Consider the following 26,660-nt stretch of genomic DNA (forward strand, 5'->3'; position numbering starts at 1 on the left):
ACCCACCTTCTTTCCACCCACCAGAAAACCCAATTACTCACACAGTCTTCAGCAATGCCATCCTGAGGGTCCCTGGCTAGGCTGTGGAGGAGGGAATGTAACTGTGCTTCTGAAAAACTATAGCACATCCTCTCCAAGAAAAACTATGTGTCCAGCAACAGGAATGCTTGAAAAGTTTATTCCTACATCATATGCACGCATGCATTCAGTTGTGTCTGACTTTTAAAGACCCCATGGACTGTAGCCTGCCAGACTCCTCTGTCCATCGGATTTCCCAGGCAAGAATACTGGAGTGGGTTGCCATTTCCTTCTTCAGGGGATCTTCCTGACCCAAGGATCAAACCCACCTCTCCTGAATTTGCAAGCTGGTTCTTTACCAGCTGAGCCACTGGGGAAGTCATTATATATATATAAGTATATAAAAAGCAGGACCCCCAATTTTTTTTAGGATCCCAAATCTTTGTCCAGAAAAAAAAAAAGACTTGTAGTGGTTCTATTTTATGGTGAAAATGTGGGGATTTTTTCAGGAGTTCTAATTGGCATATATTATTTTAATGAATTATAGACGATTCATTTTGTCATTATTTTTTTAAAGTCAGGGTCTGACAGCATGGTAGGGTAGGAAGTCACACATCTGTGAGCAGATAAGGCCATGATGGGTCAGAGGTGGGTGGTCAGATGACCATAAGCAGAAGCTAAGAAATCAGGATGGGCTCTGCAGAGGAAGTGGCTGTTGCATGGCATGGATTAGGGGGAAGTACAGGGGGATGGATGGGGGAAGGTATTCTGGGCAGAGGTAATATAATGAGGTAACGTAATGAGGTACATAGTATCTGGTCTAGTTTGGCCAGAGCTGAGGGTGCAGCAAGGAGAACCTTAACCCTTCTCGGAGTTGGAGGGACTGGGCCCAGTCTGTAGAGCCCTGACACTAAAGGAGGTTCCCTGGAGGAAAGCAGGGAGCCTGCCAGCAGAGGATAGGCCCTTTGGGAGGCTTGGAGACATGTCTTTCCCCAATTCAGTCATTTATTAAGTATCCTTTATATCTCTAAATTCCTCATCATTCAAGGGGCACCAACTCTGCCGTCCAGGGGGTAGGGTGGGAGATGGGTGAAATGGCAGAAGCCGCAGGGCCACCTGGCTTAGGATCTCAGTTCTGTCACTCTCTGGCTCTTTCATCTGAGAAGGCCATTGAACTTCTCTTTGCCTCGGTTTCCTCATCTGAAAAGTGAGGGTATGAATGGTACCCACTTCCACAGCAGGTGATGAGGACTGTGTAAGATAAAGTGTGCAAAGCACTTAGCATGGGGCTTTGAAATGTTGACCAGTTGTACTATTAGAGAACAAGGAACAGAGTTTCTAAAGATAGGGCATAAGGAAGGATGGAGAAGAAAAAGGTGGGAGAATGAGTAAAAGACAAACAGAAATTTTGATTTCTCTAAGCTCCTTTTTGTTTTCTCGGGGAAATAATTTGCTCAGGAGGCCAGCTCACCTATTCTATGTGCTCTATTGTGGGGAGGAATCCACCTGACAGAAAGAGAAAGAGAGAACTCTGGACCAGACCAGACAGGGAAAAGCTGTAAAGCTAGCAGCACTTGAGGGTTCCAGGAACAGCCCCTCCCCTCATTCAAAAACCTCCAACGCCTTCAGAGGGCCTAGAGCCACGGGGCCCAGTCACCTGGCTTGGACGCCTATGACTGCAGTTACTGCAAAGGCAGCTCAGCTGTCATGAGTTTCTCCTACATTTGTACTATTGGTTTCTAAACATATCAAATGATTTTATGATGGTGAAAAGATGCGTTTAAAAGTGGTATTGAATTAGTTCAGAGGGCTTTGTGTGTCAGAATGTATTTTCCCTATCGAAAGTGTAGTCGCTCAATCGTGTCCGACTCTTTGCTACCACATGGACTGTAGCCCGCCAAGTGTCCATGGAATCCTGCAGGCAAGAATACTGGAGTGGGCTGCCATTTCCTTCTCCAGGGGATCTTCCCAACCCAGGGATCGAACCTGGGTCTCCCACCTTGCAGGCAGATTCTTTACCATCTGAACCACCAGGGAAGCCCATTTCCCTATTAATGAATAGATATTGGAAGTATATGTGACTTCTGTCAGACGGGTTCTGTAAAAATATCTCTAGCTTTTAAAGTGGTCCTCACACTTAAAAAAACATGGCAGACTTCTGATTTAAAATGATCATCTCATCACCTGATCTTATCTATTTTCCCTCCTAAGAATCTTTTAAAATGATAGTAAAGGGATATTAAGGCTCAAACACTGAAAGGGGCAGAGAGATTTCCTGTGGATGAGGAATTTCAACAGACTTTAGGAAGGTGGCCAGCAGGAGTGAAGGGTGACTGGCAAAGGTGGGTGCTGCTCAGAGAGGACGACAGCCAAGGAGGGGAGGAAGATGAACTGTCCCATAGAGCCCTGGGGAGACATGGGTCTGAGCAACACCACACAGATCACACTGCCTGCTTGCCCACTGACCTAAAGAGAAGCCTGAGTCCACAAGCCCCACCTGTGCCCACTGAGCTACCAGTCAGAGTTGATTCTAATTCCTAAATGTGAGTGGGCAGCCACAGTTCAGACATCTGAGATAAGCCTGGGACCTCTCCCTCTAGCTCAGTCCCACCTTTATCTTCGAGACCACTAAGGCTTTGTCTTCAGATCACTTCTCTTCTGGGTATCAGCGAGCACACTGTAGGATCTTGGCTGTATATTGAAATTACCTGAGGAATTTAACAAAATATGAATTTCTAAGTCCCACCCCTGGGGAGTATGATGCAGTTGGATTGGTGGTGGAGGGTGGGGTGGGGGGAGGGGTATCAAGACTTTCAAAAATTCCCCAGGTAATTTTTTTAAAATGTGTTTATTTTTGTCTGCACCGGGTCTTTGTTGCTGCACTCGGACTTTCTCTAGTTGTTAGGGGTAGGGGTTACGACCCCCTGCGAGTAGGGGTTCCTTGTGGTTGCAGTATGCAGGCTTCTTATTGTGGTGGCTTCCCTTGCTGCGGAGTATGGGCTCTAGAAGCACATGAGCTCAGCAGTTGTGGCCCGTGGGCTTAGTTGCTCCATGGCGTGTGGAATCTTCTCAGACCAGGGATTGAACCCATGTCCCAGATGGATTCTTATCCATCGTACCACCAGGGAGGTCCTCCCCAGATAATTCTAATATGCAGCCAGGGTTGAGAACACTGTCCTTGTTGATATTTGGTAGGGCTTTAAATAATACTATAGAAGAGTGGTTCTCATCCCTGCCTGTACATTGGAATCATCTGGTGAACTTTTAAAAGTATCAGTTCCCAGGCCTGATCCCCAGTGATTCTGATTGAATTGGCCTAAGGTCAGGTCTGAATACTGATTTCTTTTTTTGAAGTTTCTTAAGTGATTTAAAAAAATGTTTATTTATTTGACCATGCCAGGTCTTAATTGCGGCATGTGGGATCTTTAATCTTTCTTTGTGGCGTGCAGGATCTTTAGTTGCAAAATGCAAACTCTGTTGCAGCATGTAGGATCTAGTTCCCTGACTAGGGATGGAACCTGAGGCCCCCTGTAATTGGGAGCCTGGATTCTTAGCCACTGGACCACCAGGGAAGCCCCTTAAGTGATGTTAATATTGCTGCAGACAGAGTTAAGAACCAGTGGTCCAGAGACTCACAAATTCTAAATCTGCATCTCGGTTCCAACTGCCTGACTGACATCCAATTTGAAGTCAAGAGACATCTCAAAATAAATATTTTGAAAACTGAGCTCTTTATTTTCCCTCCCAACCACCCTCTTCTTCGTTCTATTAAATCTTTCCTTATCTCAGTAAATGACAAGTCCATCCTTCCAGTTGTTCAGTTCAAAAATCTTAGAGTCCTTTTTGATTCTTTCCTTTATCTCATACTCTGTATCTGATCCATGAGCAAATCTACCTTCAAAATAGATCCAGAATCTAACCACTGGCTTTTTCTTCAGGCCATGAGGGAATAACTGGATCCAGATTTCTTTCCCAACATAAACCACTAGGAAACTGGACAAAATTTATGAAGAAATTCTTTTCAGGCCCTGGAAGCCAGGTAGTACAAGATTATGGTCCCTGAGAGAGGGAAACAAACAGGGTGAAACCTTTGATGGCCCTGCTATTCTGCTTGGATGCAGTTTGCAGAGAGCAATAGAGGGAACAGGGATCCAGAACCTAGCGGTCTCACTGAAGGACAAAGCAGCTTCCAAAAAAAAGGCAGACTTGCAGGGTAGCAGACTAGAGAGGAAGGAACTACCAAGAGAAGGAGCTCCAGAAATCTGTGCAGGGGTTCCCTGAGTCTTCAGCTGAATAACAGTCAGTGCAGGTATAGGGTGAAGCTCCTCAAGACCAAGATGGGGGTGGCGGTGAACGACTTCCAGGAAAGGACAGTTGCCAGAGAGCTGTAAGCCAAATAATTCCCAGAGCTCTCATAGAGCCAGGAATCACCTGAGTTCCTGGGTGAAGAGGCTTCAATAAACACACGAGGAATTCCACTAAGCCCTAGAAAGGGTATGTCCTAACACTGTGGCTAAATTAGTCCCAGAGAAAAGGCTCTTTTAGACCTCACCTTAAAAAGCTTAAAAACAAGCCTAGAAAAGATCAAACTTACCCATAAGCAGCTTAACTGTCTGCCATAACAGAGTCTACCCCTGTTTAAAGGAGGACAGCATAATCAACCATCAAAAACGTAAAGCTCACAATATTCTGGTCTCTAATAAAAAAGGATCAGACATACAAAGAAGAAGGAACATGTAATCCACAAAGAGGAAAACCTGTCAACATAAACAGACCCAACTATGGCAGAGATTAGGGAATGAGCAAAGACATTTAAACAGCTATTATTAATATATTGAATATGCTCAAGGATTTGAAGGAAAAGATGAACTTAATGAGAGAAATGGGAAAAAAATTGAAAAGAACTAAGCGGAACTTCTAGAGATAAAGAATATAATATTTGAAAGAAAATTTCCATTGGATAGGATTAATACTACGTTAGACACTGCAGAAAAAAAAAAAAAACAACTTGGACATAGCAATAAAAACTATCCAAAATGAAGCAGCGAGGGGGGAAAAAAAGACTGAAAAAACAAGAAAGCAAGAGCCTCAGTTACCTGTGAAACCGTATCAGGTAGTCTAATATATGTGTAATTGGAGTCCAAAAAAGAGATAATGGAAGTAAAAAACTATTTGACAAATTTTGGTCAAAAAATTTTCAAAGTTAATAAAACTTATAAATACACGGATCCAAGAAGCCCACAGTAGGGTAAACACATACAGAAAACTCTGCGGAGGCACATCACAATCAAATTGTCAAGGGAATTTTCTGGCAGTCCAGTGGTTAGGACTCCATACTTTCACTGCAGGGGCCATGGGTTTGGGGAATCCCTGGCTGGGGAATTAACATCGCACAAGCTGTGTGGCCAAATAAATAAGTGAACAATTTTTAAAAGTCAAATTGCTGAAAATCAAGAATGAAGAGAAAATCTTAAAAACAGCCAGAGCGGAAAAGGGCACATTATTTAAAAATCAGATCAGATCAGTTGCTCAGTCATGTCCGACTCTTTGCGACCCCATGAATTGCTTATTTAAACATAAACGAATATAAAAATCACAGACTTCTTGTCAGAAACTATGCAAGAAACAACCTTCTGAATGATGAAATTAAAAAAACAAAAAACAAAACAGCCCTTTAACCTCGATTTCTATGTTGTTGCTGTTGTTCAGTCACTCAGTCGTGTCTGACTCTGCAACCCCATGGACTGCAGCACACCAGGCTTCCCTGTCCACCACCATCTCTTGGAGTTTGCTCAAACTCATGTCCATAGAGTCAGTGATGCCATCCAACTATCTCACCCTCTGTCATCCTCTTCTCCTCCCGCCTTCAATCTTTCCCAGCATCAGGATCTTTTCCAATGAGTCAGTTCTTTGCATCAGGTGGCCAAAGTATTGGAGTTTCAGCTTCAGCATCAGTCCTTCCAATGACTATTCAGGACTGATTTCCTTTAGGATGGACTGGTTGGATCTCCTTGCAGTCCAAGGGACTCTCAAGAGTTTTCTCCAACACCACAGTTCAAAAGCATCAATTCTTCAGTGCTCAGCTTTCTTTATAGTCCAACTCTCACATCCATACATGACTACTGAAGAAACCACAGCTTTGACTATATGGACCTTTGTCAGTAAAGTAATGTCTCTGCTTTTTAATACACTCTCTAGGTTTGTCATAGCTTTTCTTCCAAGGAGCAAGCATCTTATAATTTCATGACTGCAGTTACTGTCCACAGTGATTTTGGAGCCCAAGAAAATAAGTATAGATTTCTATACTTAGTGAATATATCTTTTCTGAAAGATCTAATCACTCTTCTCTGACACTGCCCGTCACACTCGTGTCCAAGTCACCATCATCTCTCACCTGGAATATCTCAAAAGCCTCCTAACTAGTTTCCATGCTTCGACATTTGGTCCCCTATGCCTATAAACTCACTGCATTCCTCTTTCTCACAACCCTCCTAAGGCTCTCATTTTACTTAGAGTAAAATCTCAAGGCCTTGCCATGGACCATAGACCCTGCATGATTTAGTCCTTGGCTATTGGCTCAGATGGTAAAGAGTCTGCCTGCAGTGCAGGAGACCCAGGTTCAATCCCTGGGTCAGGAAGATCCCCTGGAGAAAGGCATGGTAACCTACTTCAGTATTCTTGGCTGGAGCATCCCACGGACAGAGGAGCTTAGTGGACTATAGTCCATGGGGTCGCAAAGCATCAGATACAACTGAGTGACTAACACACATACATATTGCTCTGAGTTCACATTCTAACATTCTCCCACCTGACCCTTCTTCACACACTCCTCCAGGTACACTGGCCTCTTTGCTGCTTCTCCAACAAACCATGCGAACTCCTGCTTAAGGACCTTGACACTTGCTGGAATAATCTTCCTCCAAGCAGCCACACGGCTTGCTCCCTTGCTTCACCCCATATCTTTCCTCAAGGGTCATGTCATCAGAGATCCTTTTAGATTACCCTGTCCAAAAAAGCACCCCCACTTCCATCACTCTTCATTCTGTTACCTTATTCTTTTAATAGCATTTATCACTGTCTGCCTTTTACTTATTTGTTGACCGACTGCCTCCTCCAAATAGAATGTTAGCTCCATGCAGCAGGGACTTTGTCTGCTTACTCACTGATGTACATAGAATGTGAAATCAGTAACACATGTGCATGCATCTCTACCTCAAGTTTGTTCTGGATTCTTGATACATAAAAACATTTTTGTCCCAGTTCTGGGTAAGACAGGTCATTGGTTGAAAGTTCAACTCTAACCACAGGCTTCCCTGTGCCTAGCTCAGAGGGGCTGGGAGGAGCTCTAAACGACATGTGTGTCACTGAAGTGGCAGCACTCGGAGGTTGAAAACCCTGGGAAAATTACAAGGGAGAACAGCCAGGGCCTTGCAGATGTTGGCTCACTCAATCACATTATACTGAGAACTGGGCCTTTCTCTGCAGAGTCTGCATCAGCTCTTTCCTCTTCCTCAGCCCTGGGGAGAGGGGAGGGTCAGGAGCTAGGACAGAATTGATCAGAGTACTCAGCTCCTAGTTGAACTTAGAGTGCCCTTCAGCCATAAACAGCTATAAAAGAAGAAGAAATTTTATGGAAAAACATTTCAGTTCAGTTCAGTTCAATCACTCAGTCGTGTCTGACTCCCTGTGACCCCATGAACCACAGCATGCCAGGCCTCCCTGTTCATCACCAATTCCCAGAGTTCACCCAAACCCATGTCCATCGAGTTGGTGATGCCATCCAACCATCTCATCATCTGTCGTCCCCTTCTCCTCCTGCCTTCAATCTTTTCCAGCATCAGGGTCTTTTCCAATGAGTCAGTTCTTCACATCAGGTGGCCAAAGTATTGGAGTTTCAGCTTCAGCATCAGTCTTTCCAATGAATATTCAGGACTGATTTCCTTTTTCAGTTCAGTTCAGTTCAGTTGCTCAGTCGTGTCTGACTCTTTGCGACCCCATGAATTGCAGCACACCAGGCCTCCCTGTCCATCACCAACTCCCAGAGTTCACTCAGACTTATGCCCATTGAGTCAGTGATGCCATCCAGCTATCTCATCCTCTGTCGTCCCCTTCTCCTCCTGCCCCCAATCCCTCCCAGCATTAGAGGCTTTCCCAATGAGTCAACCATCAGATGGCCAAAGTATTGGAGTTTTAGCTTTAGCATCAGTCCTTCCAAAGAACACCCAGGACTGATCTCCTTTAGAATGGACTGGTTGGATCTCCTTGCAGTCCAAGGGACTCTCAAAGAGTCTTCTCCAACACCACAGTCCAAAAGCATCAATTCTTTGGCACTCAGCTTTCTTCACAGTCCAATTCGCACATCCATACATGACCACTGGAAAAACTATAGCCTTGACTAGACAGACCTTTGCTGGCAAAGTAATGTCTCTGCTTTTGAATATACTATCTAGGTTGGTCATAACTTTCCTTCCAAGGAGTAAGCGTCTTTTAATTTCATGGCTACAGTCACCATCTGCAGTGATTTTGGAGCCCCCCCAAAAAAATGTCTGACACTGTTTCCACTGTTTCCCCATCTATTTCCCATGAAGTGATGGGACTAGATGCCATGATCTTAGTTTTCTGAATGTTGAGCTTTAAGCCAACTTTTTCACTCTCCTCTTTCACTTTCATCAAGAGGCTTTTGAGTTCCTCTTCAGTTTCTGCCATAAGGGGGGTGTCATCTGCATATCTGAGGTTATTGATATTTCTCCTGGCAATCTTGATTCCAGCTTGTGCTTCTTCCAGCCCAGCATTTCTCAGGATGTACTCTGCATATAAGTTAAATAAGCAGGGTGACAATAAACAGCCTTGACATACTCCTTTTCCTATTTGGAACCAGTCTATTGTTTCATGTCCAGTTCTAACTGTTGCTTCCTGACCTGCATACAGGTTTCTCAAGAGGCAGGTCAGGTGGTCTGGTATTCCCATCTCTTTCAGAATTTTCCACAGTTTACTGAAAAAACATTTAAAAAGATATAAACCAGGGATTTAGAAGAAGATGAAGGTGATGCTGACAAAGATGTCATGAATTAAGCTCACTGCTACACACTAACGTCCTTTGCATTCAGGCCAGCCTCCCTCAGTGCCTTTCTCACCTGCTAGACACAGAAGCTGCCCCCAGCAATCTCTGAGCAGTGGTTGGGGGTGGGGAGGGCTACCCTGTTGAATTCTGCTTTGGAGGAGGGGCTTTTTCATCCAGACTCAGCCTGACTTCACTCTCTACCTTCTGTACAGCTGCAGCATCCTCAACTCCCTTCCTCCCATTATTAGACATGAATACAAATCTCCGGATGCATCACAGAGATCCCCAGGCCCACAGTTAGCCCTTTCCCTTAGATCTTCACGTGTAACTTTGATGTCAAGAAATTGAGGAGGAACAGAGGATGAGAACCAAGAGTGGCAGGGGTCATATTGAGTCATGTTGAATGTCAGTTACTAGACCCTGCCATTTGGCTCCTGAGAACATCTCTCATATTTCTCATGCTTCCTCTTCTCCTTTCCAAAGGCCACAGATAATTGGCCTGGCCCTTATCGCTATCCACCTCCACTCAAATCACTCTGCACACAAGTATTTAGCATCCGGGGCTGCCACATTAACAAATGAACAACACTTACTGACCTGTTATGTGGCCAATTACGTGGGTCCTTCCCACAACCGCATAAGAGAGATGTCATTGTGAGAAAGATTTGTACACAGCTGCTAAGTTGGATGTGCCAAATTCTGCTCTTTGTCCACAGTGCATACACCAGAGCTATCATATATCATGAGCCACTTAGAGCTAATGAAGAAATAATACACACTGGCAATCCCTTTGAATGAGTTTGGAATCACATAGCAGTTCAGAGATGAATATTACAAACGCAAGGATTTGCCACCTTAGAGACACATAAGCTCCCCATAAACTGAATGGGACAGCTGGTAGTGGGCTGATTTAAATGTTAAAGTGAACAGCCAAAACAAGGGACTTCACAATTATCTGGTTGTTTCCAGGCCGTTTACAGACCGACAATTTAGACTAACTGGATTGCCTGATTTAATAGCATAACTATATAGTGACTAATCAGCCAGAATGTTCTTCTCAAACACTCATCATCGCATTATACTCCTGCTCAAGAACGTGTATCGGCCCCTTAATGCTCCTCACGCCAAATCTAAGGCATTTCTGCCCAGCTTTCAATATGACCTCTGATAAGACCTAAACCTACTAAGCAGTTTTACCAGTTGCTCATCCTCAACATGCCTAAGGCAGGCCGGTCCTGACCTCCCGCACACTGCTCCCCCAGGCCTACCACGAGAGGTGGCATCAGACACACGGGAATGAGCAAAGGATCTGGGCTTCAGCTTTGCCACTCGCTGTGTGATATCAGCCAAATTACTAATAAAAACACTAACTCATATTAAAGTATTTATTAAATGCCATGGCCAGATGAAGCACCTATATTCATGGTCTCATATAATTCTCCCAACAACCGTGTGAGATAGACACTGTTTTATTCCCCTTTTGTAGGTGCTAAAACAGAAGCTTTAGAAGTTTGTTCGTTTAACAAACACCAGGTGCTGTGCTATGCACTGAGAATATAACAGTAGATGAGACAAGACCTCTGTTCTCATAGAGCAGGGAGTGGCTAGAGGCCATGCAATAAACAAGTAAATACAGGAAGTGGATGACTTAGGAAAGTGGTATATACCCTAATAAGACAGCAGTGTGATGAACTGCAGCTGGGGGAGAGTGGGCGGCACTATCGTGGTCAGGTGGTTAGAGAAGGTTCCTCAGGGGTGACGTTTTCATTTTAGATGTCGAGGCATGAATGTCGTTGAGAAGTCAGCTATGCCGAGGGGACATCTAGGGAACAGGGCTCCAAGCAGCAGAAACAGCAAATGCAAATGCAATGAAATCTAACAAGTCTAATTTGGCCACAGTGAGCTGAGCAAAGGGGAGAGCAGTACCAGTGAGGCCCAGAGGAGGCAGGGCCAGGTCACTCAGGGCCATGTGGGTCACGATGAAGAGACAGATTTCCTGCAACAGGAAGTCATTGGCAGGTTTCAAATAAGGGAAGGACTTGACTGATTCATACTTTTAAAGATCTCTTTGTGGACTTCCCTGGTGGTCCAGGGGTGAAGAATCCGCCTTCCAACACAAGGGACATGGATTCAATCCCTGATCGGGGAACTAAGATCTCCAACATGCTGCGGATCTTAGCACACCACAATTGGAGGAGCCTGCGCACTGCAATGAGGCAAAAAAAGAAAAAAAGATCTTTTTGGCTGCTGTGTGGAAAAGAGGTCAAAAAGCAGAGAGGAAGCTGGAGGATTCGTTGGGAGACTGATTTGGTTGTCCCAGCAACATATGATGATTGTGATCAATGTATCCCAGTAGTGATAGGCATGGAGACAGGGGATGGAGGTGGGGAAATGTTGACCAAAACCATCAACCAGGCACAGTGACAACCACTTTCTGAGTAGTCTCACAACAGGAGGTCCCAATAAGGAACATGGTGTTGCTGTCCAAAAAACTAACCAGAATTTGGGAGGCACCAAAAGAAGGAGGAGATAGCCAGATTCCCAGATTCCTTCACACTGGAATCCATCCTGGCTGAGGGATGCATGTGCCACCAGGAAGGACCCTGAGTCAGACCAAATATGGGCACAGGCAAGATGAGTGGCCTGAGACAATCCGGAAGCGAACCCCATCACCATAAAACCTGAGGCTCTGAGCCACGTGGCAGAGCAGTTCTCCTGGGCTCCTTACCCTGCTGCTCTCTAACTAGGTGCCCCTTTCCAATAAAGTCTCTTTCTTCATCAGCACATGTATCTCCTTGGACAATTCATTTCCAAGTGTTAGACAAGAGTCCACTCTTGGGCTCTGGAAGGGGTCCCCCCTCCTGCAACAAAATTGGAGCATATTTTGCAGATTGAGCTGACCCGATTTGATGATGAATATGGAAGATTAGAGAGAAAGGAATCAGGACAGCTCCTCACGATGGTGCCAATGGTTGAGATGAAGAAGGCTGGAATAGAGCAGAAATCAAGGGTTCTACTTTGGTCTTCTTAAGTTTTGATACATACTAGATCTCCACGCAGAGATGCCAGTTAGGCTGTTGGACCTCCAGTCTTTTGAAGCATAATGTGGAAGATTGGGGTTATTCATCTAGAAGTCATCAGAAGATAGATGGGGTTTAAAGCCAACAGTGTTGAAGGGGCTCAAAGAATGTTACCCCAAAATATTCAACGTTGGCATAAGGATTACTCTGAGCTAGAGGCAATAGAGAAACAACAGATGCAGGAAAAGCTCTCTACCCTTCCCCTTTAAGCCCAAAGGTAAGGTATAAATTTTCCTTTGTGAAGGTGTCCCCCTCCTCTCAACTATAGCAGGAAAGAAGAACAACTCTTAATCACCAGAGACACTTCTCACCCCAAGACTGCAAGAGATGGAGTCTGCACAACAAAGCTTACTAAAATAACCCTTACCTTCCATTGAAAAGGTTTTTTGAAAGTGTTAGTCACTCAATCATGTCCTATTCTTTATGACCCCATGAACTGTAGCCTGCCAGGCTCCTCTGTCCATAAGTTTTCCCCATATGTTTACCTTCTCACAGCCTATTGCTCCTAGAAGCCCAAACCCTTGTCTCTTCCTTATAACTTCTCCACAATTTACAGCTTTGTTAAAATGGCATATAAGCCCCAGGCTTAATTGCTCTTTCTTTGGGTCTTCAATTCTTTTCTATAAAGGCCTCCATATGCATACATAATAAGCCTTTTCTTATGTTCATCTCTTTTATCAATTTAATTTGCAGTGCTCCAGGTTTAGAACCTAAGGGGACAGAATAAAAAAGTTTTCCTGTCCTACAGGTCGAGTGACAAGGTCTGGAAAGAGAATCCAGGGAGAAAGGGACCCTCTAACAGTAAGAGAGCAGAGAGGAGAGGTTTCAGCAAAGGAGACTGGATGGCAGCCAGTGCGGGTCAAGGAGTGCATGGTGCCTCAAAAGCCAAGAGAAAAGAGGATTTCAAGGAGGAATGGCCAGTGGTGTCAAATGTTGCTGAGATGCTGAGTAAGATGAAGATAGGGAAGTCATCACTGGAATTATAGTAAGGAGGCCATGGGGGATCTTACAAGAGCAGACTCGGTGGAAATATGGGGCTGGACTCTGGTTTGAGGTGGATCCAGTGGAGGAAGAGAGATGTTGACTACTCTTTTGAGATGTTTTCCTGTAAAAAGAAGCAGCGAAATGGGGAGGCAGCTGGAGGATGATGAAAAGGGTCAAGGGAGGGGTCTATTAAGAAGGAAGAAAATACAGCATGTTTGCATACTGGAGGACAGACCATGGTGTGTGTAATGGCAAAAACAAAGTCTTTGAGAAAGCTGGACAGGATGAGACCCAGTGAGGCAGGCATTTGAAAGTGGGCAGTCCATCTGCTGTTTTAAGGGAGAGGCAGCTCCACATGATGAACGGATTTGGAGTTGTAAAGATGAAAGAGTCTCTGTCTGATTACTTTTATTTTCTCAATGAAGTGTGAGCAGAGAGTGAGGGGTGTGGGAGGCTAGGAAGTCAGCCTCCCTGGGAAGAAGACGAATAAGCGGTGAACTGACACAGTAGGAAGATAGGAGGAGGGTCTGCCAGGATGGAGTGTCTGGCTGGTCCCCAGGGTCATTAATTTAAAGTTGGACTGGTCAGCATCTTTGCATGATTTTTTTCTAGTCACGTGGAGCAGCTTGGGCACAGGTAAGGAACGGGTGGAAAGCTGGTATTTTGATGGTATCAGGGTAGGTATTGGAGAAGGCAATGGCAACCCCCTCCAGTACTCTTGCCTGGAAAATCTCATGGACAGAGGAGCCTGGAAGGCTGCAGTCCATGGGGTCTCGAAGAGTCAGACACGACTGAGCGACTTCACTTTCACTTTTCACTTTCATGCATTGGCGAAGGAAATGGCAACCCACTCCAATGTTCTTGCCTGGAGAATCCCAGGGGTGGAGGAGCCTGGTGGGCTGCCATCTATGGGGTCACACAGAGTCAGACATGGCTGAAGTGACTTAGCAGCAGCAGCAGGGTAGGTATAGGGACACAATGCAGGGAGAGAGAGGGGCAAGGAGGTTAAGGGTCCTCGCAGAGAGTGAATCTAAGCTGGGTTAGGAAAGAAATGAGGGCCCAAAGAAAATAATGGAAACATCAGAGTAGAGACTACAGATTTGGGATCCAAGGAATACTATATTGGGGCAACAGAGGATGTGAGCTGGAAAAGTAGGAGGTGGTGACCAGAAGATGGGCTTTGAAGGCAGTGCAGCTCACTAGTCATAGCTCTGAAGGCAGTGCAGTTCACTGGTCATGGACGGAACAGAGGACTTGCTGGAGGGGGATAGAGGAAAACACTGCTATAGATGATATGGTCAAGGAATGTGAGGCTGGGGTCTTGGATGGGTCATGCCTGGGAGATTGGACAGGGGTGGAGATGAAGGCAGTGAGCCGGACTTCTTAAGTGAGTGGCCAGAAGATGTTCCCTGGCAACCCCCCTAGTGAATGACAGAGCTGGAACCCTAAGGCAGGCCAGGGTCCTCAGCACTTGCCTGTAATCACTACACTATAAATGTATTCATTCTTAACATGGAGGCGCCTACAGGACCAGCCTGCTTGGCTGAATAATGCACAGCAATGAGCTTTATAATGCACTTTCCACATGTTGGGCATATGCTCTGTTGGTTGGACCACTCCAGCGGACCTGAGCAACTCCAATCGGAACAGGGCACACCACTCACATCAGCTCTTGAAATCTATGCCTCTGAACTGCCCACTGGTCAAGTGTAATGTTTATGAATTGGACCAGAACCCCTTGACTTTAGGGACTGGGCTGCCTCAGAGATCTGGGGTCTGTGTAGCAATGGCAGTAAGGGGACTTGATGTGGCTGCTGGCTTCCTGACATACCGGCTGCATGCTGCATCTCACTTGAAATACACTGGTGTCCCTGGCTACTTACAGATGCACCAGAGTGAATCCCTCTGCAAACTGAAGCTTTCTTTTACAAAGTGAATCATCATCTGATTAAGTGGAGATTTTCGTATTTTACTTTTTTGTTAAACTGGTGTCTAAGTAAAGTTGAAAATCTTGGAAATGACCAATTATTCAAATTTATGTTCATTCCACAAGTATTCATGGAGCCCCTCCCTCCCATGTGCCAAGCCCGGTGCCAGGCATGGGGAGATGGAGCAGAGAACAGGAGAAAGAGGCTCTGGGTATGGGGAGGGTCAGGCCCTGCAGTCGCACTCAACATGGGCAGTTTTGTGTTTTCTTTTCCCTCCCTGGCCCGGGCTATCCCTGCAGCTTTTCTGGCAGGTCCTGGTGTGAGCAGCTCACCACGAGGCATTCAGAATTCAGAACACTTGGCAGCAAGGGGATGAGATCGTGGCCATTTGGAAAGGATTAGGGAGAAGTCACGCGGAGTGCGATTTGAGGCTTATGTTTATCTCAACTGTAAATTTCCAGAAAGCTGGGACACCCCCATTCCAATAAAAGCTTTCCCAAGTATTTTTAGAGGCATTGTGATGGTGCTCAGCTGTGTGGATGAGGTGGTTTTCTGGATTTGTGGAACTGCATTTAGTTACTTATAAAACTTCTGTTCAATTTATGAGCCAACATCTGGTTTCTAAGGGGTGTGCCATGGGCTAGTGATGGAGAAGGTAGAGCTATTGAGCTGAGAGACAGAATTCAGCAGGGCTTCCTTGTGGCTAGAAGCTGCAGTGATGGCCAGGGCCAGATGGGCCATCTGGGTTGGAGGGAGAGCTGGGACCAGAAGCCTGGCTTCATTGTTCAGAACTGAACTTTTCCCACCACTCCTGGGGCACTGGGGCTGAGGCTCAGAATCATCTGGTTTGGTTTCACTCCAGTAATTCTGCCGGGCCCCAGGCAGGGTAGGACAAGGACCCGGCTGACTCAGAGAGCCACGGAGACAGCACTGTTCGCCAGGGGATCCCCAGCCAGAGTGAGCTGGCTGTCTGCTGCACACCTGCCAGCCACTGAGAGATCGTTAAACCAGTGACCCAGCAGAAGGGCCAGTGCACAGCCAGCCCCTCTGGCTCCGCAGGGTGGGGGAGAAAGGCAGGCGCTGGGAGGTTCCTGGAGCCCAGCCCGCACCCAGCTTTTTCAACTCTCTTTTTATTATTTCCAGCAGTCCAAGGTTTTCAGTTACTCACACTCATTTATTCATTCCATCCATTCAACATACGTTGATTAATCGCCGACTTTGTGCCAAGCATTCTGCTCCATGATTTGCAGAAACTACCTCTTTGCTTTTCAATTATCTCCATCTCCAGACACGGTGCCCACTTCATAGTAGTCATTCAATGCATGGCTGCTTCCATATGGCTATCACTGTCATTAACTAGTGGTGATAAGCACGACTAAGACAGGGCTCCTGACCTGGAGGAAGGAGAAAGGACACCTACTGGGTTCTGGGTCCTGTGCCAGACTTTGCTACACCTTAGCCCACTGCACAGAGGCTGGCATTATTGCCAGGGAAACTGGCATCGAAACAGATAATGACCACGTGTCTTGGGGCAGTAAGAGGGGCTCCAAGAAGGTCTCACTCTTGTGGTCTCATCTGAGCTGCAGCTTGAAAACCAAGTTCATTTGGTGGAAAATGGAAAGAAAGGGAAGACCATCCAGGTGGAGAAAACAGTATGAACAAAGGCCTGGAGCCTAAACGCGCCTGGAATTCAGGGGTGGGCTGTGTGGGAGGGTGAGGTGGAGGGGGCTGGCCAGAAGTTGAGAGTGGCTAGAGTTGGGGGTGCACTGGTGGGTCCTAGGTTTCATGCATTCCCTCAATGTCTGAGCAGGTCTGCCGCTAAGACATGACCTTGGATAGTCCTGAGCTGGCCATGTCCCCAGAGTTTCCTGGCTGGTGTGCTCAAGTGTGGACCTTCGGGTTATTTGCTTTTCTGTTCCCACCTCTCCTTGGCCACTGCTGCTATCCCAAGTACAAGGCTGAGGGCCCTCAGGTCATGAGGTCCTTTCTTTGGGCAGGAGCTGGGTGCGATGGGCCCTGAACGTTCCCATCAACACAGCTCCTAGAGTTGTAGTGAGCTCTGCACAGAGTACCCTGCTCATCCACACTCTTGCCTGTCTGCAGCCTCCCTCAGAAAGGATGCGTGGTGGTGTGGGATGGAAAGCAGGCAGCCCTCGGCTCAGCATAGCCACTGAGGCTACAAGGAGCACAGCAGAACCAAATCCAAATCCCTAAACTGTGCCTGAGCCCTTGCTGACACAACCGCACATTCACCTCCTCTGCCCCCACTACTCAGCAGACCCTAGACTGGGCTGGGACTCGTCTCCCTCTGTGGCTGTGCGTGGCTCGGGGCAACAGAGAGGTTGTTGTGCAGTCAGGGCTCCTGAATCCTCTATCCTGCCCCTGATTCCTTTGCTGTGTAACCCTAGGCAAGTCGCTTAACCTCTCTGAGCTGTCTCATCATCTGTGAAATGGGAATACAGCATTCTCTTTGCTGTTCTGGGGTTTGGGGAAAGATTCCTGAGTAAACACAGGTAAAAACACTGTACAGGGGAAACATAACACGTGTGTATGGCGGGGGCGGGGGTGATAATCAAAGGGATCAGAGATGCTTCCGGTACCCTCTGGCTCCCCAGAACAAAGGCCCTGAGTCCTGGCAGGGTGGAGTCTGGAGAGGGAACATGCTGGCAGGCTCTGCAGCCTCGCCTCTCCTGCCCTAGACCTGGGGATGCTGTCTCCACCCATCGGGGGAGCTGAGGAGCCCCAGAGTGAAGGGAGTAGCAGCACCTGGCTCCCCCAACAATGGGGTGACGCCGTACTGCCATCCTACAACTGCCTCTCCGTACAGTGCCAACACCAGACCCGCCTCAGAGAAGCATGGTGAGGCCTGGCCTGAGCCATGTCTGGTCTCTCTGCTGGTCTCAGCTCCACGACCTCCCCCTAAGCCCAGGCTCTGCCAAGAGGCCCCAGCCCACCAAACACAGGGGGTGGGTGGCGGGGGATACAGGGGGGCTTCCCAGGGCTCTGCTTGAGCGATGAAGACCAGAGACACAGCAGGGGACACCGGTCTAAACCACCATTCGGTCACTCGTTCAGTTATTCACCAATCTTCTTTAAAAAGATCAAACAGCACACACACGAGGCATTAAAAATTCTAGTTGAAGACCCAAAGAAAATGCATTTTAAAGAGCACCCTCCCAGGTCAGTTATGTAACAGCATCAGACAGCAATGAGCCCCAGAGATAGTGGCCCATGAAAGGGTGGTAGATGCCACAGAGCAGGGGCGGCGAGACCCAGAGGGCTGGACGCAGAACAGTGGGTCAGGGCTGAACTCAGCTTCCCTTTGCACAGGTGGCAGTGCAGGGCTCGCCCATGAGGCTCACCCTGTTCTGAGGGGCTGATGCTTTCTGAGGGCTCGCCAGGCACTGCACACACAGATTAGCTCCTTCTTCCCTTGTGGGCACCCACGGGCAGGGGGCATTGCTATCCTCACTTTTCAGAGGAGGAAACTGAGGTGAGAAGAGGCATGCCCTCTCACTAGGAGCGCATGGCTCGGAAGTGGCAGAATTGGGCCCGGGACCCAGTCTGCAGAGTTGGTGTGCTTAGCCTGCACTGAGTGCATCAGAGGATGTGAGCGAGCAGCCTTCCCAGATATGAGAACATCAGAGCGGAAGAGACCCAGGTGACCCCAGCACTCCCTACTTTTAGGAATGAAGACCCTGTGGCCTGCATGGTGACCAGTCCTGCTCTCAGCTGTGCAGCCAGTGAGCAGCAGTGTGGGTCTAGGCTGCAGTCCCTGACTCACTGCTGCTTCTTTATACCCATGCTGCGTCCAGTGCAGTCTGGGAACCAAGAATATGGGCATCTCTGGGAGCTAGTGAGGAATGCAGAGTCTCAGGGTCCTCCCAGACCTCCTGAAACCGACACCCGTACTATGATCAGAGCTAGTAATTCGGATACTGTCTTGATTGAGAAGCACTGCTCCGTGTGCCCCACCTTCTTGGTCGGCAGTATCTGTTACTGGGAAAATAATGCCATTGTGTCCAGACACTGTAAGACTTCGGCTACTGTCTGCTTTCTGTAATAGGTGGCTTGCTGTTTTTTGTTGACAAAAAGGTATAAATGCTTGGGGAAAGTTCTAGAGGATTCTTACAGTGTTATCCAGCTGGAATATTCTAGAGATAGGTATCTGCTTCATGTGGCACAGTTCTGGGCCAGTCCAGGCTGGGGTCCTTGGCCACAGTCAGGACCAAAGGGACGCACCCTCTCCGTCAGCTGGCTTGGCCCAGAAGTGGTGGCAGACATCCCTGGGAACGCAGGGGATAGGAAGGAAGAGGCTCCAGGTATTCCCTCTCTGTCTTTGATGGCTGGGAAGCTGTTCTTGTTTTCCTTCCTGCCCTTCTCCACTCACCCAAATTTCCCAAAGAAAGTGGCCCTCAGTAAAGCAGGGGAAGCTGAAGATGCTGAAGCCACTGCCTTGTTCAGGGCTCACAGCTCAGTCCCAGGGACTGAGCGCAATCCTGGAGAAAACCAAGTGGACCTGTGGCTGTTTCCATGGAGCAATTTGCTGGGTAACTGTCTAGTCTCTTCTAGGCTCTGTAGAGGTTGTAGGCTCAGCTCAGGAGAGATCAGACAGTCCTTCACTCCAAAGGGACTGGCCCCAAGAGCCATGAAGATGGCAGTGTCTCCTGACTATCAATTTCACTGCTGGGAATTCAACCCAAGGAGATATTGCATGAAGAGAAGGCCATCTGCATAAAGATAATCACTGTGGTATTACTCAAAATAGCCCCCCAAACTGAGAACCACACCCAGATACCCAACAATAGGGGTAGTAACTTATAGCACATCATTTAGATAGAATATTAGGCACTCATTAAAATTAGTATGTGCTGCTTCCCTGGTGGTCCAGTGGTTAAGAATCCATCTTACAATGCAAGGGATACCGGTTCGATCTCTGGTCTGGGAAGATCCCACATATTGCAGAGCAACTAAGCCCCTGCGCCACAGCTACTGAGCCTGCGCTCTAGAGCCCACAAACTGCAACCGCCGAGCCCACGCACCTAGAGCCCGTGCTCCACAGTAAGAGAGAAGCCACCACAAGGAGAAACCAGCAAACCACAACGAGGAGAAGCCCCCGCTTGCTGCAACCAGAGAAAGTCCACGTGCAGCAACGAAGACACACCGCAGCTAAAAAATGAATACATAAAACTAGGATGTGCAGGACATGTGGAAAGATGGAGACAACACTGATGATACTATAAAGTGTTAGACCAAAAGCAGCTCAGCTAAGCACTTGTCAATTAGTCTCCTCTCATTTTCCTACAAAAGAAAGGAGTGCAAGGGACCTTGCAAAAATGAAAACAGTTATATGAGAGCAGAGTATTATGAGTTATCATAATTATTGATTATTTACAATGTGCTGGGTCCAGTGCTGGTTGCTGAAGAAGGAGCAATGAATTAGAATGCATTTTCCTCGCTGTCCATCTAGAGTTTCAAATCTAATGATGGATTCCTCCTCCCAAATGTCCTTCAAAGTTGTCACAGTGTCATCTTCCAATTAAAAGAAAAACAAACTGATGAGAAAAATAAGCAAAGAAAGGTGCTCCTCTCCTTCTGGGTAATGTATTTCACTCCCGGCATCAGAGCCAGCTCCAGCTGGATTACATACATGTCAGAAGAAAACCAAACGTAAATGGGGTAGTGACATTTCGGTCTTATAATGTCTTAGTTTCCTTTGAAACAAAAACATTTTAAAAACTCCATGTTAAAAAGGAAGAAAAAAGTTAGAACTTGTTACTAATCTTGCAGTTGAATAATTAAGTATGCCTAATTCTGAAAGTAGCAACCTAAATTATTCAGTGCCAAAACTGACATCTCTCATACCTACACCATCCCGGCTAGAGCGGCATGGTTTTAGCTTTATAGCTAAAATACGCTGCCAGAAAACCTAATAAAAGGAAGCAAAAATATTTCTGTTTATATCAAGCTGCCATTTGAGAGAGACTTTTAAATATGTTCTTCCCTATGTGTAAATTTGACAGCAGTTGCATAATTAAAACCCCAGTGGAGAGTTTCCTTTTAATCTTTTCAAAGTAAACCAATAAAACATCCTTTAGGATGTGAAATGACGGATTCATACTCTTTGTATGTTTGAATATCATTCACCTAGGGACTGCCTCCAAGAATACTGTGTAGTACTAAAAGAACACCAGTTACTGTCTTTATCTTCAGGACTTCAAGTTATCATGGGAGATGCAGATAACAACATGCCAAAGGCGATACATGCATGGTTGTGAGTTCTGCTTGCTTAGGATTTTGTTAAATGGAGGAATGAATAACTGAATGCATTTACATTAAAACAAACTTGATTTCATCTCCTTGGGAATATGTCACAGAGCACAAATGGGAGAAATAATTGCCCAGGATTTCCGTTCAGTGTAAGCAATCAATATGAATAATTTAGACCACAAAGTGGATTTTCATTTTACTTGAGCTATTCAGACTGAATTTCTATTCAGCCTCAACGACCACTGAACAATCACTGGCAAATCTTCCCACTGGGTCTATGTTGCGTGGACACACATGTGTTTCACAATTGCAAATTACCTAGCTCCAGATATGGGCCTTGTTCAAGCCAAATGTCAGGACAAGTATTCCACCTCATCAGGACGTTTCATCTGACCTGAGTATATACAGCCACACCTGAATTTTTCTTCTATCTCTCCCTCTAGCTGAAGGCCCATTTCTGACACTTCTTTCCTTCCTCTATGCACACACACACACACACACACGAACTGGTGCAAAAGAAGGCAGAGAGCTGGTGGCTACTGTTCTTGGACCAGAATTTACCCAAATGTCTCCTGCTTGCTAGCATTTCTGTCTCTGACCTTCTTGGTACTGGCTCTTGTCTTTCCAGCTGTCTAAGACTTGCCAGATGCTTCTTTCTAGCCTGTCTGACCTCTAAGATGTGTCTGATCCTTCAAGTTCTCTCTGGACTTCATTGTTGGCCTGACCAACAGACCAGTCCATCTGCTCAGCCCTGCTGCAGTGTCAGACACACACACACGTTGTTAAATACTTCAGCCTCAAACAAGAATGTGCCCACCAATTATATGAATGAAACTGGTAGAATAAACACAGCATAACTTGGATTCTGGACCCAGCTGAACACATAATTAACTGTGACCTGAGACACATCCCTTAACACTCTGAGCCACATGGGACTGGACCAAAGGACTCGTCCTTGTTCCAATCATCATTAGTGAGGCTAGCCAAGATGTGGCGCCCATGAACACTGCAATTCAGCTGCCCTTGTTGGAATATGCTTCAACCCTTGCCTTGTAGAATAAGCTTTAACCTTTCAAAATATAGCACTCAGGGCCTGATATACACATTATATCACAATATATCATTTATGGGATAAATGACGGCACAGTTTTCTACACTAAGGTCTAGACAAATCTGTTAGATGGGTCTACACAATACAAGAAAATGTCCACATTGCTGCATGGATCATGAAAGTGAAAGTGAAGTCGCTCAGTTGTGTCCGACTCTGCGACCCCATGGACTGTAGCCTACCAGTCTCCTCCCTCCATGGGATTCTCCAGGCAAGAGTACTGGAGTGGGTTGCCATTTCCTTCTCCAGGGGATCTTCCCAATCCAGGGATCGAACCCGGGTCTCCTGCATTCCAGGCAGACACTTTAACCTCTGAGTCACCAGGGAAGCAAATAAAACTGAGTGCATGCTAATTTTCCTCTTCACTGGGTGAGATGGTAGATATCGAATCCTGACAGCCCATTTTGGACTCAGCTTTGGCTCCCTGAGCTGCTGAATCCATAAAAGCACCAGTAGTGATAATCATTGTCTCTGAAGACTCAGGGCATTTAAGGGAAAGGAACTATATAAACAGAAGTGAAACTGACGTATGTAGGTCTTTACTTAAATTTCATCCAAGTACATTTTTGCAAAAGAAGACTGAAATAAAAATCATGCTACTTCAGGATTCAGCAGAACTTATCTAACTTCCTGAGACCATGACAGCAGGTGGGTTACTGGCAGAGACCCTGCTACCTACGTGGCCCTCTTGGCACCTCTGCAAAGGGGCTAGTTGAATGCTGAGCTGTCCACCAGCTGAATCTGGTCCCTAAGTCCAGCTCTTATCCAAGATGAATGTCTCCCTGCAGCAGAATTTGGAAACAATGTGCTGGGTCATTTGTAACATAGCCACAAGCTTCAGCATAGTCCTCCTACAAGGCTTGCCTACATTCCCAAACACAAATCAAGAAAGAGAACATAGTTTCTTTCTGCTTGACTAAAAAACAGCCAATCCTGCCAGTAGATTAAAGGCTCGGGCTTAGAACCATTTGCCAACATGTTGACTTGATTTCATGCATAGGGCTGAAAAGAAGCTGTAGAAGCCATGACTGGGCAGTGAATAAAGGCAGTGAATGAAGAATAAAGAAGGGAGCTCATCAGAAAGGCACAGAGACCACAGGTCCCTGGAATGAGGCCCCATCTAGACAGACTTGTGGCCTGTAGGGGAAGGGGACACTGCTGTCACCTTTTCCCTTAACCAGCGGGTCCCATTAGGAAGCCAAAGTCAGAGCACACCACCGGGACAGAACTGCTGTGACTGTCCAATATGTGCACAGGTGTGCCTCTAGGTGAAAGCAAATGGGTGTGTTTAAAAGAGGAAGAGCATAAATCAATAATGAGCTATGAACACATGATGTCATCAGGACTAAGCATCTTTAGCACTTTTAAAGCACTTTAAAAAAAACTAGTTGCTATAGCAACTTGATGCAGTTCTTAAAAGGGGATTTTTTTTAAGGGGGTCATTTTATATCTTCAATCACCATAACAACATGATATAGCTTTTACAGGGTATTTTAATCCAGTTTGTTTGTGCTTTGGACTTGGGCCATATTTGCCTTTTCTATTTTAAGTCATCAGATCAAACATGACACATGAAAATTCATTGAAAAGAAGTCCTTTCGTAGACTATACATATACGCTCAGAGAGCCATCTCTAGCTGCTCATGTTCTCCACATGGATGCAGTCTTTCTGCCTTCCAGCAGCCATCTGCAATGGCTTACATTGGGCAGTTAGTCCACTTTCCAGGCCAGAATTCACCCAGAGAAGGCTGCCTATGAAATCCTTCACCTTTCAGTCCTGTGAGTCCAGTCCCCTCTGTCAAACCTACCACCAGCAGAGAGTGCTTTGAGGTGACTGGAAGCAAGAGCAGCCAAATGTTTTTTTTCACCCTGGGACTCGAAGGAGGAGTGGATGAGACACAGAGTCATGCCAAAGTGACAATGTTGTATTTATTCTGCACTCTATACAGTAATGGGAGGAGATCTGTTTCACATGACACCCAGGGAAATGGGGGGGGGGGGATGGAGAAAGTGGGTAAGAGAAGAAGAGAGACAGAGACAGGGTGGAGTGGGGAGCAGTGGTGGCTCCCGAGTCTGTATAGAAGCAGCTCAGAGGAGGGTGAAAGAAGTGGGGGGAGGGGCTTCACGGAACATTTACACAGCATTTCTTGTACTGTTACAAAACCATGAGCTGTTTTTACCGAAAATAAGAGGAAGGGATGATGGAAAGTATACAGAAACTAATCCCTGCATTCAAGCTACCCCTTGGTGCCAATATTTATTGGAAAAGATAACAAGGTTACAAAGAAAAGAGGTCAAGAAGTTGGAGGGAAATTGCGGGGTGGGTACTAAGGGCAGAAAACCAGAATCAGAGCAGCTGAAGTCCTGTTCTCCGAGTCTAATGGGCTTTTTGCTTTGGGAAGGGATGGTACAGACTGTAGGAAAAAGGGGGAAGGAGACCTGGGGATTAGTCTGGAAAATGGTCACCTTTTCCAAGGTAAAGGGTCTAGAGGACTCAGGGAAAACGCGTGGGAAAAGAAAGAAGAGAGGGAAAAGAGAGAAAAACGCCGAGTGGAGAGAGAAAGGGCTTTCCAGATTACCTGGACGAGGAAACCGAGGACCGGGAGCAGTGAGAAATAAGAAGGAAGCCCCAGGCCCCCTATACATACTCTCCCCTGTCCTTTTCAGAAGCGAACACTGAGGCACAGGAGGTTAGGTCACGGAGTTGGCAAGTGCTGGAGCGCAGGCGGGCCCCGGTCTGCCCCGTGCCCAGGTGAGGGTTCTCCCCATTTGGCCTCTCTGCCGGGCAGTCAGTCACCGCTGGGTAAGCGCCAGTGATGGGCCTTTCAGGCCACCTCCCGCGCCGAAAGCCAGTAAAGAAGAAGACGAGGCAGCAAGAGAGGGACTGGCGGAGAGGAGAGGGCGCGATGAAAGTAGGCGCTCGGGCATTAGAAGGGAAGAGGGAGCCGAAGGACGCGGCTCGAGCCCCGGAGCAGTGGAAAGGGCGGCAGGTGAAAGACGCGGAGAGGAAAGTCGCGCGCCGGGCGCGTAGCTCACCTATGGTCGACACCACTGTGCCCACGAAGTAGAAGGCGCCGGGGAAGTCCCAGCGCGGGCGCAGCGCATCGGCTCGGACGCCGGCTGCCAGCGCGGCCTCGTAGTGCCGGAGGAAGGCGCGCAGCTCCGGCTCGGCCACGCCGTGCGCCGCGCTGAAGTTGCGCAGCGTGGCGCCCCAGCGCGCCCGTGCCTCCGCCTCGCCCGGACTCTCGAGTGCCGAGAAGACGGTGGCGCCCGCCACCAGGTAGAGGCCGATGAGCGCCGCCAGCAGCACGAAGCGGCCCGTGTCCTCGTTGAGGTGTGAGCGGCGGCAGCAGCAGCAACAGCAGGAGGGGCGCGGCAGGCGGCGGCGGCAGCGGCGGGGCGGGGGCCGGGGGCTGCGGGAGGACATGGTCCGGAGCTCAGCCCCGGGGCCGGGGCGGCGCTCGGGGCCCGGGCCGCGACATCCCCCCCGCGGGAGCAGAAACGTGAGGATGGTGACCAGGGGACTGGGGCCGCCGCGGAGCAGCCCGGACGGCAGGGCGCCTTCGCCTCCTCCTCGGCGCTCAGGCCGCACACGGGTCCCGCGGCCCTTCGGGCGCCAGAGCTGGGGCGCTCCTCTCCGCGCCCCGACGCCTGGCCGGCTCCCGCGGCTCCTTACCCACCGCCCTCGGGCGCGGGGGTCTCAATATAGGCCCCTGCCGCCTTGTGGCCGGAGTCCGCGGGGCCCCGGGCCTCATACTCCCCTCCAGACAGGCCGCGGGCTGCGGGCGGGGCGGGCTGTAGAGCCCGGGCGCCTAGGACTGGGACAGGGCAGCAGGGCACGGAGAGAGACCCCGGGGGCGTCCCATGAGGCGTTCCCGGCCAAGCGGCTCCCAGACGCAGGCTCCGTGGGCAGCCCAGCTCCCGCCCCCGGGCTTGAGCTGGCGGCGTCGGCTTCGGAGCCTTGGAACCGAGCAGAGTCCGGGGAAGCGCTCCCTTTCCAGCTCCAGCCGGAGAGCCGCCCGCCACGGAGAGGCGGAGTCACCGGCGCCCGGGGCGGGGTGTTGGGGGGGGGGTGGGGAGTAAGGACGGGAGAGAAGGGGTGGGGAGCTGGGCTCCTGCGACGCCTTCCCGGTCGTTCTGGTGACACCAATGCGGGGCACCGAAGCAGGTGTCCGGGCTGCGGTGCAGCTACCATCCCGCCGGAGAACACC

The 26,660-nt window shown here is 47.9% G+C and overlaps 1 protein-coding gene across 1 annotated transcript in view; it reads right to left on the reverse strand.

Moving 5' to 3' along the window:
• KCNK12 (potassium two pore domain channel subfamily K member 12) overlaps window positions 1–25,898 on the reverse strand; it is a 48,877-nt gene extending 22,979 nt beyond the window's left edge. Inside the window, exon 1 of the mRNA NM_001205890.1 lies at window positions 25,486–25,898. Coding sequence (NP_001192819.1) covers window positions 25,486–25,876 — 391 coding nt within the window. The 5' untranslated portion in view covers window positions 25,877–25,898. The remainder of the gene's footprint in view (window positions 1–25,485) is intronic.
• Window positions 25,899–26,660: the final 762 nt, after the last annotated feature.

The sequence above is a fragment of the Bos taurus genome, chromosome 11 (genome assembly GCF_002263795.3).
Source record: "Bos taurus isolate L1 Dominette 01449 registration number 42190680 breed Hereford chromosome 11, ARS-UCD2.0, whole genome shotgun sequence".
Taxonomy (NCBI): Eukaryota; Metazoa; Chordata; class Mammalia; order Artiodactyla; family Bovidae; genus Bos; species Bos taurus.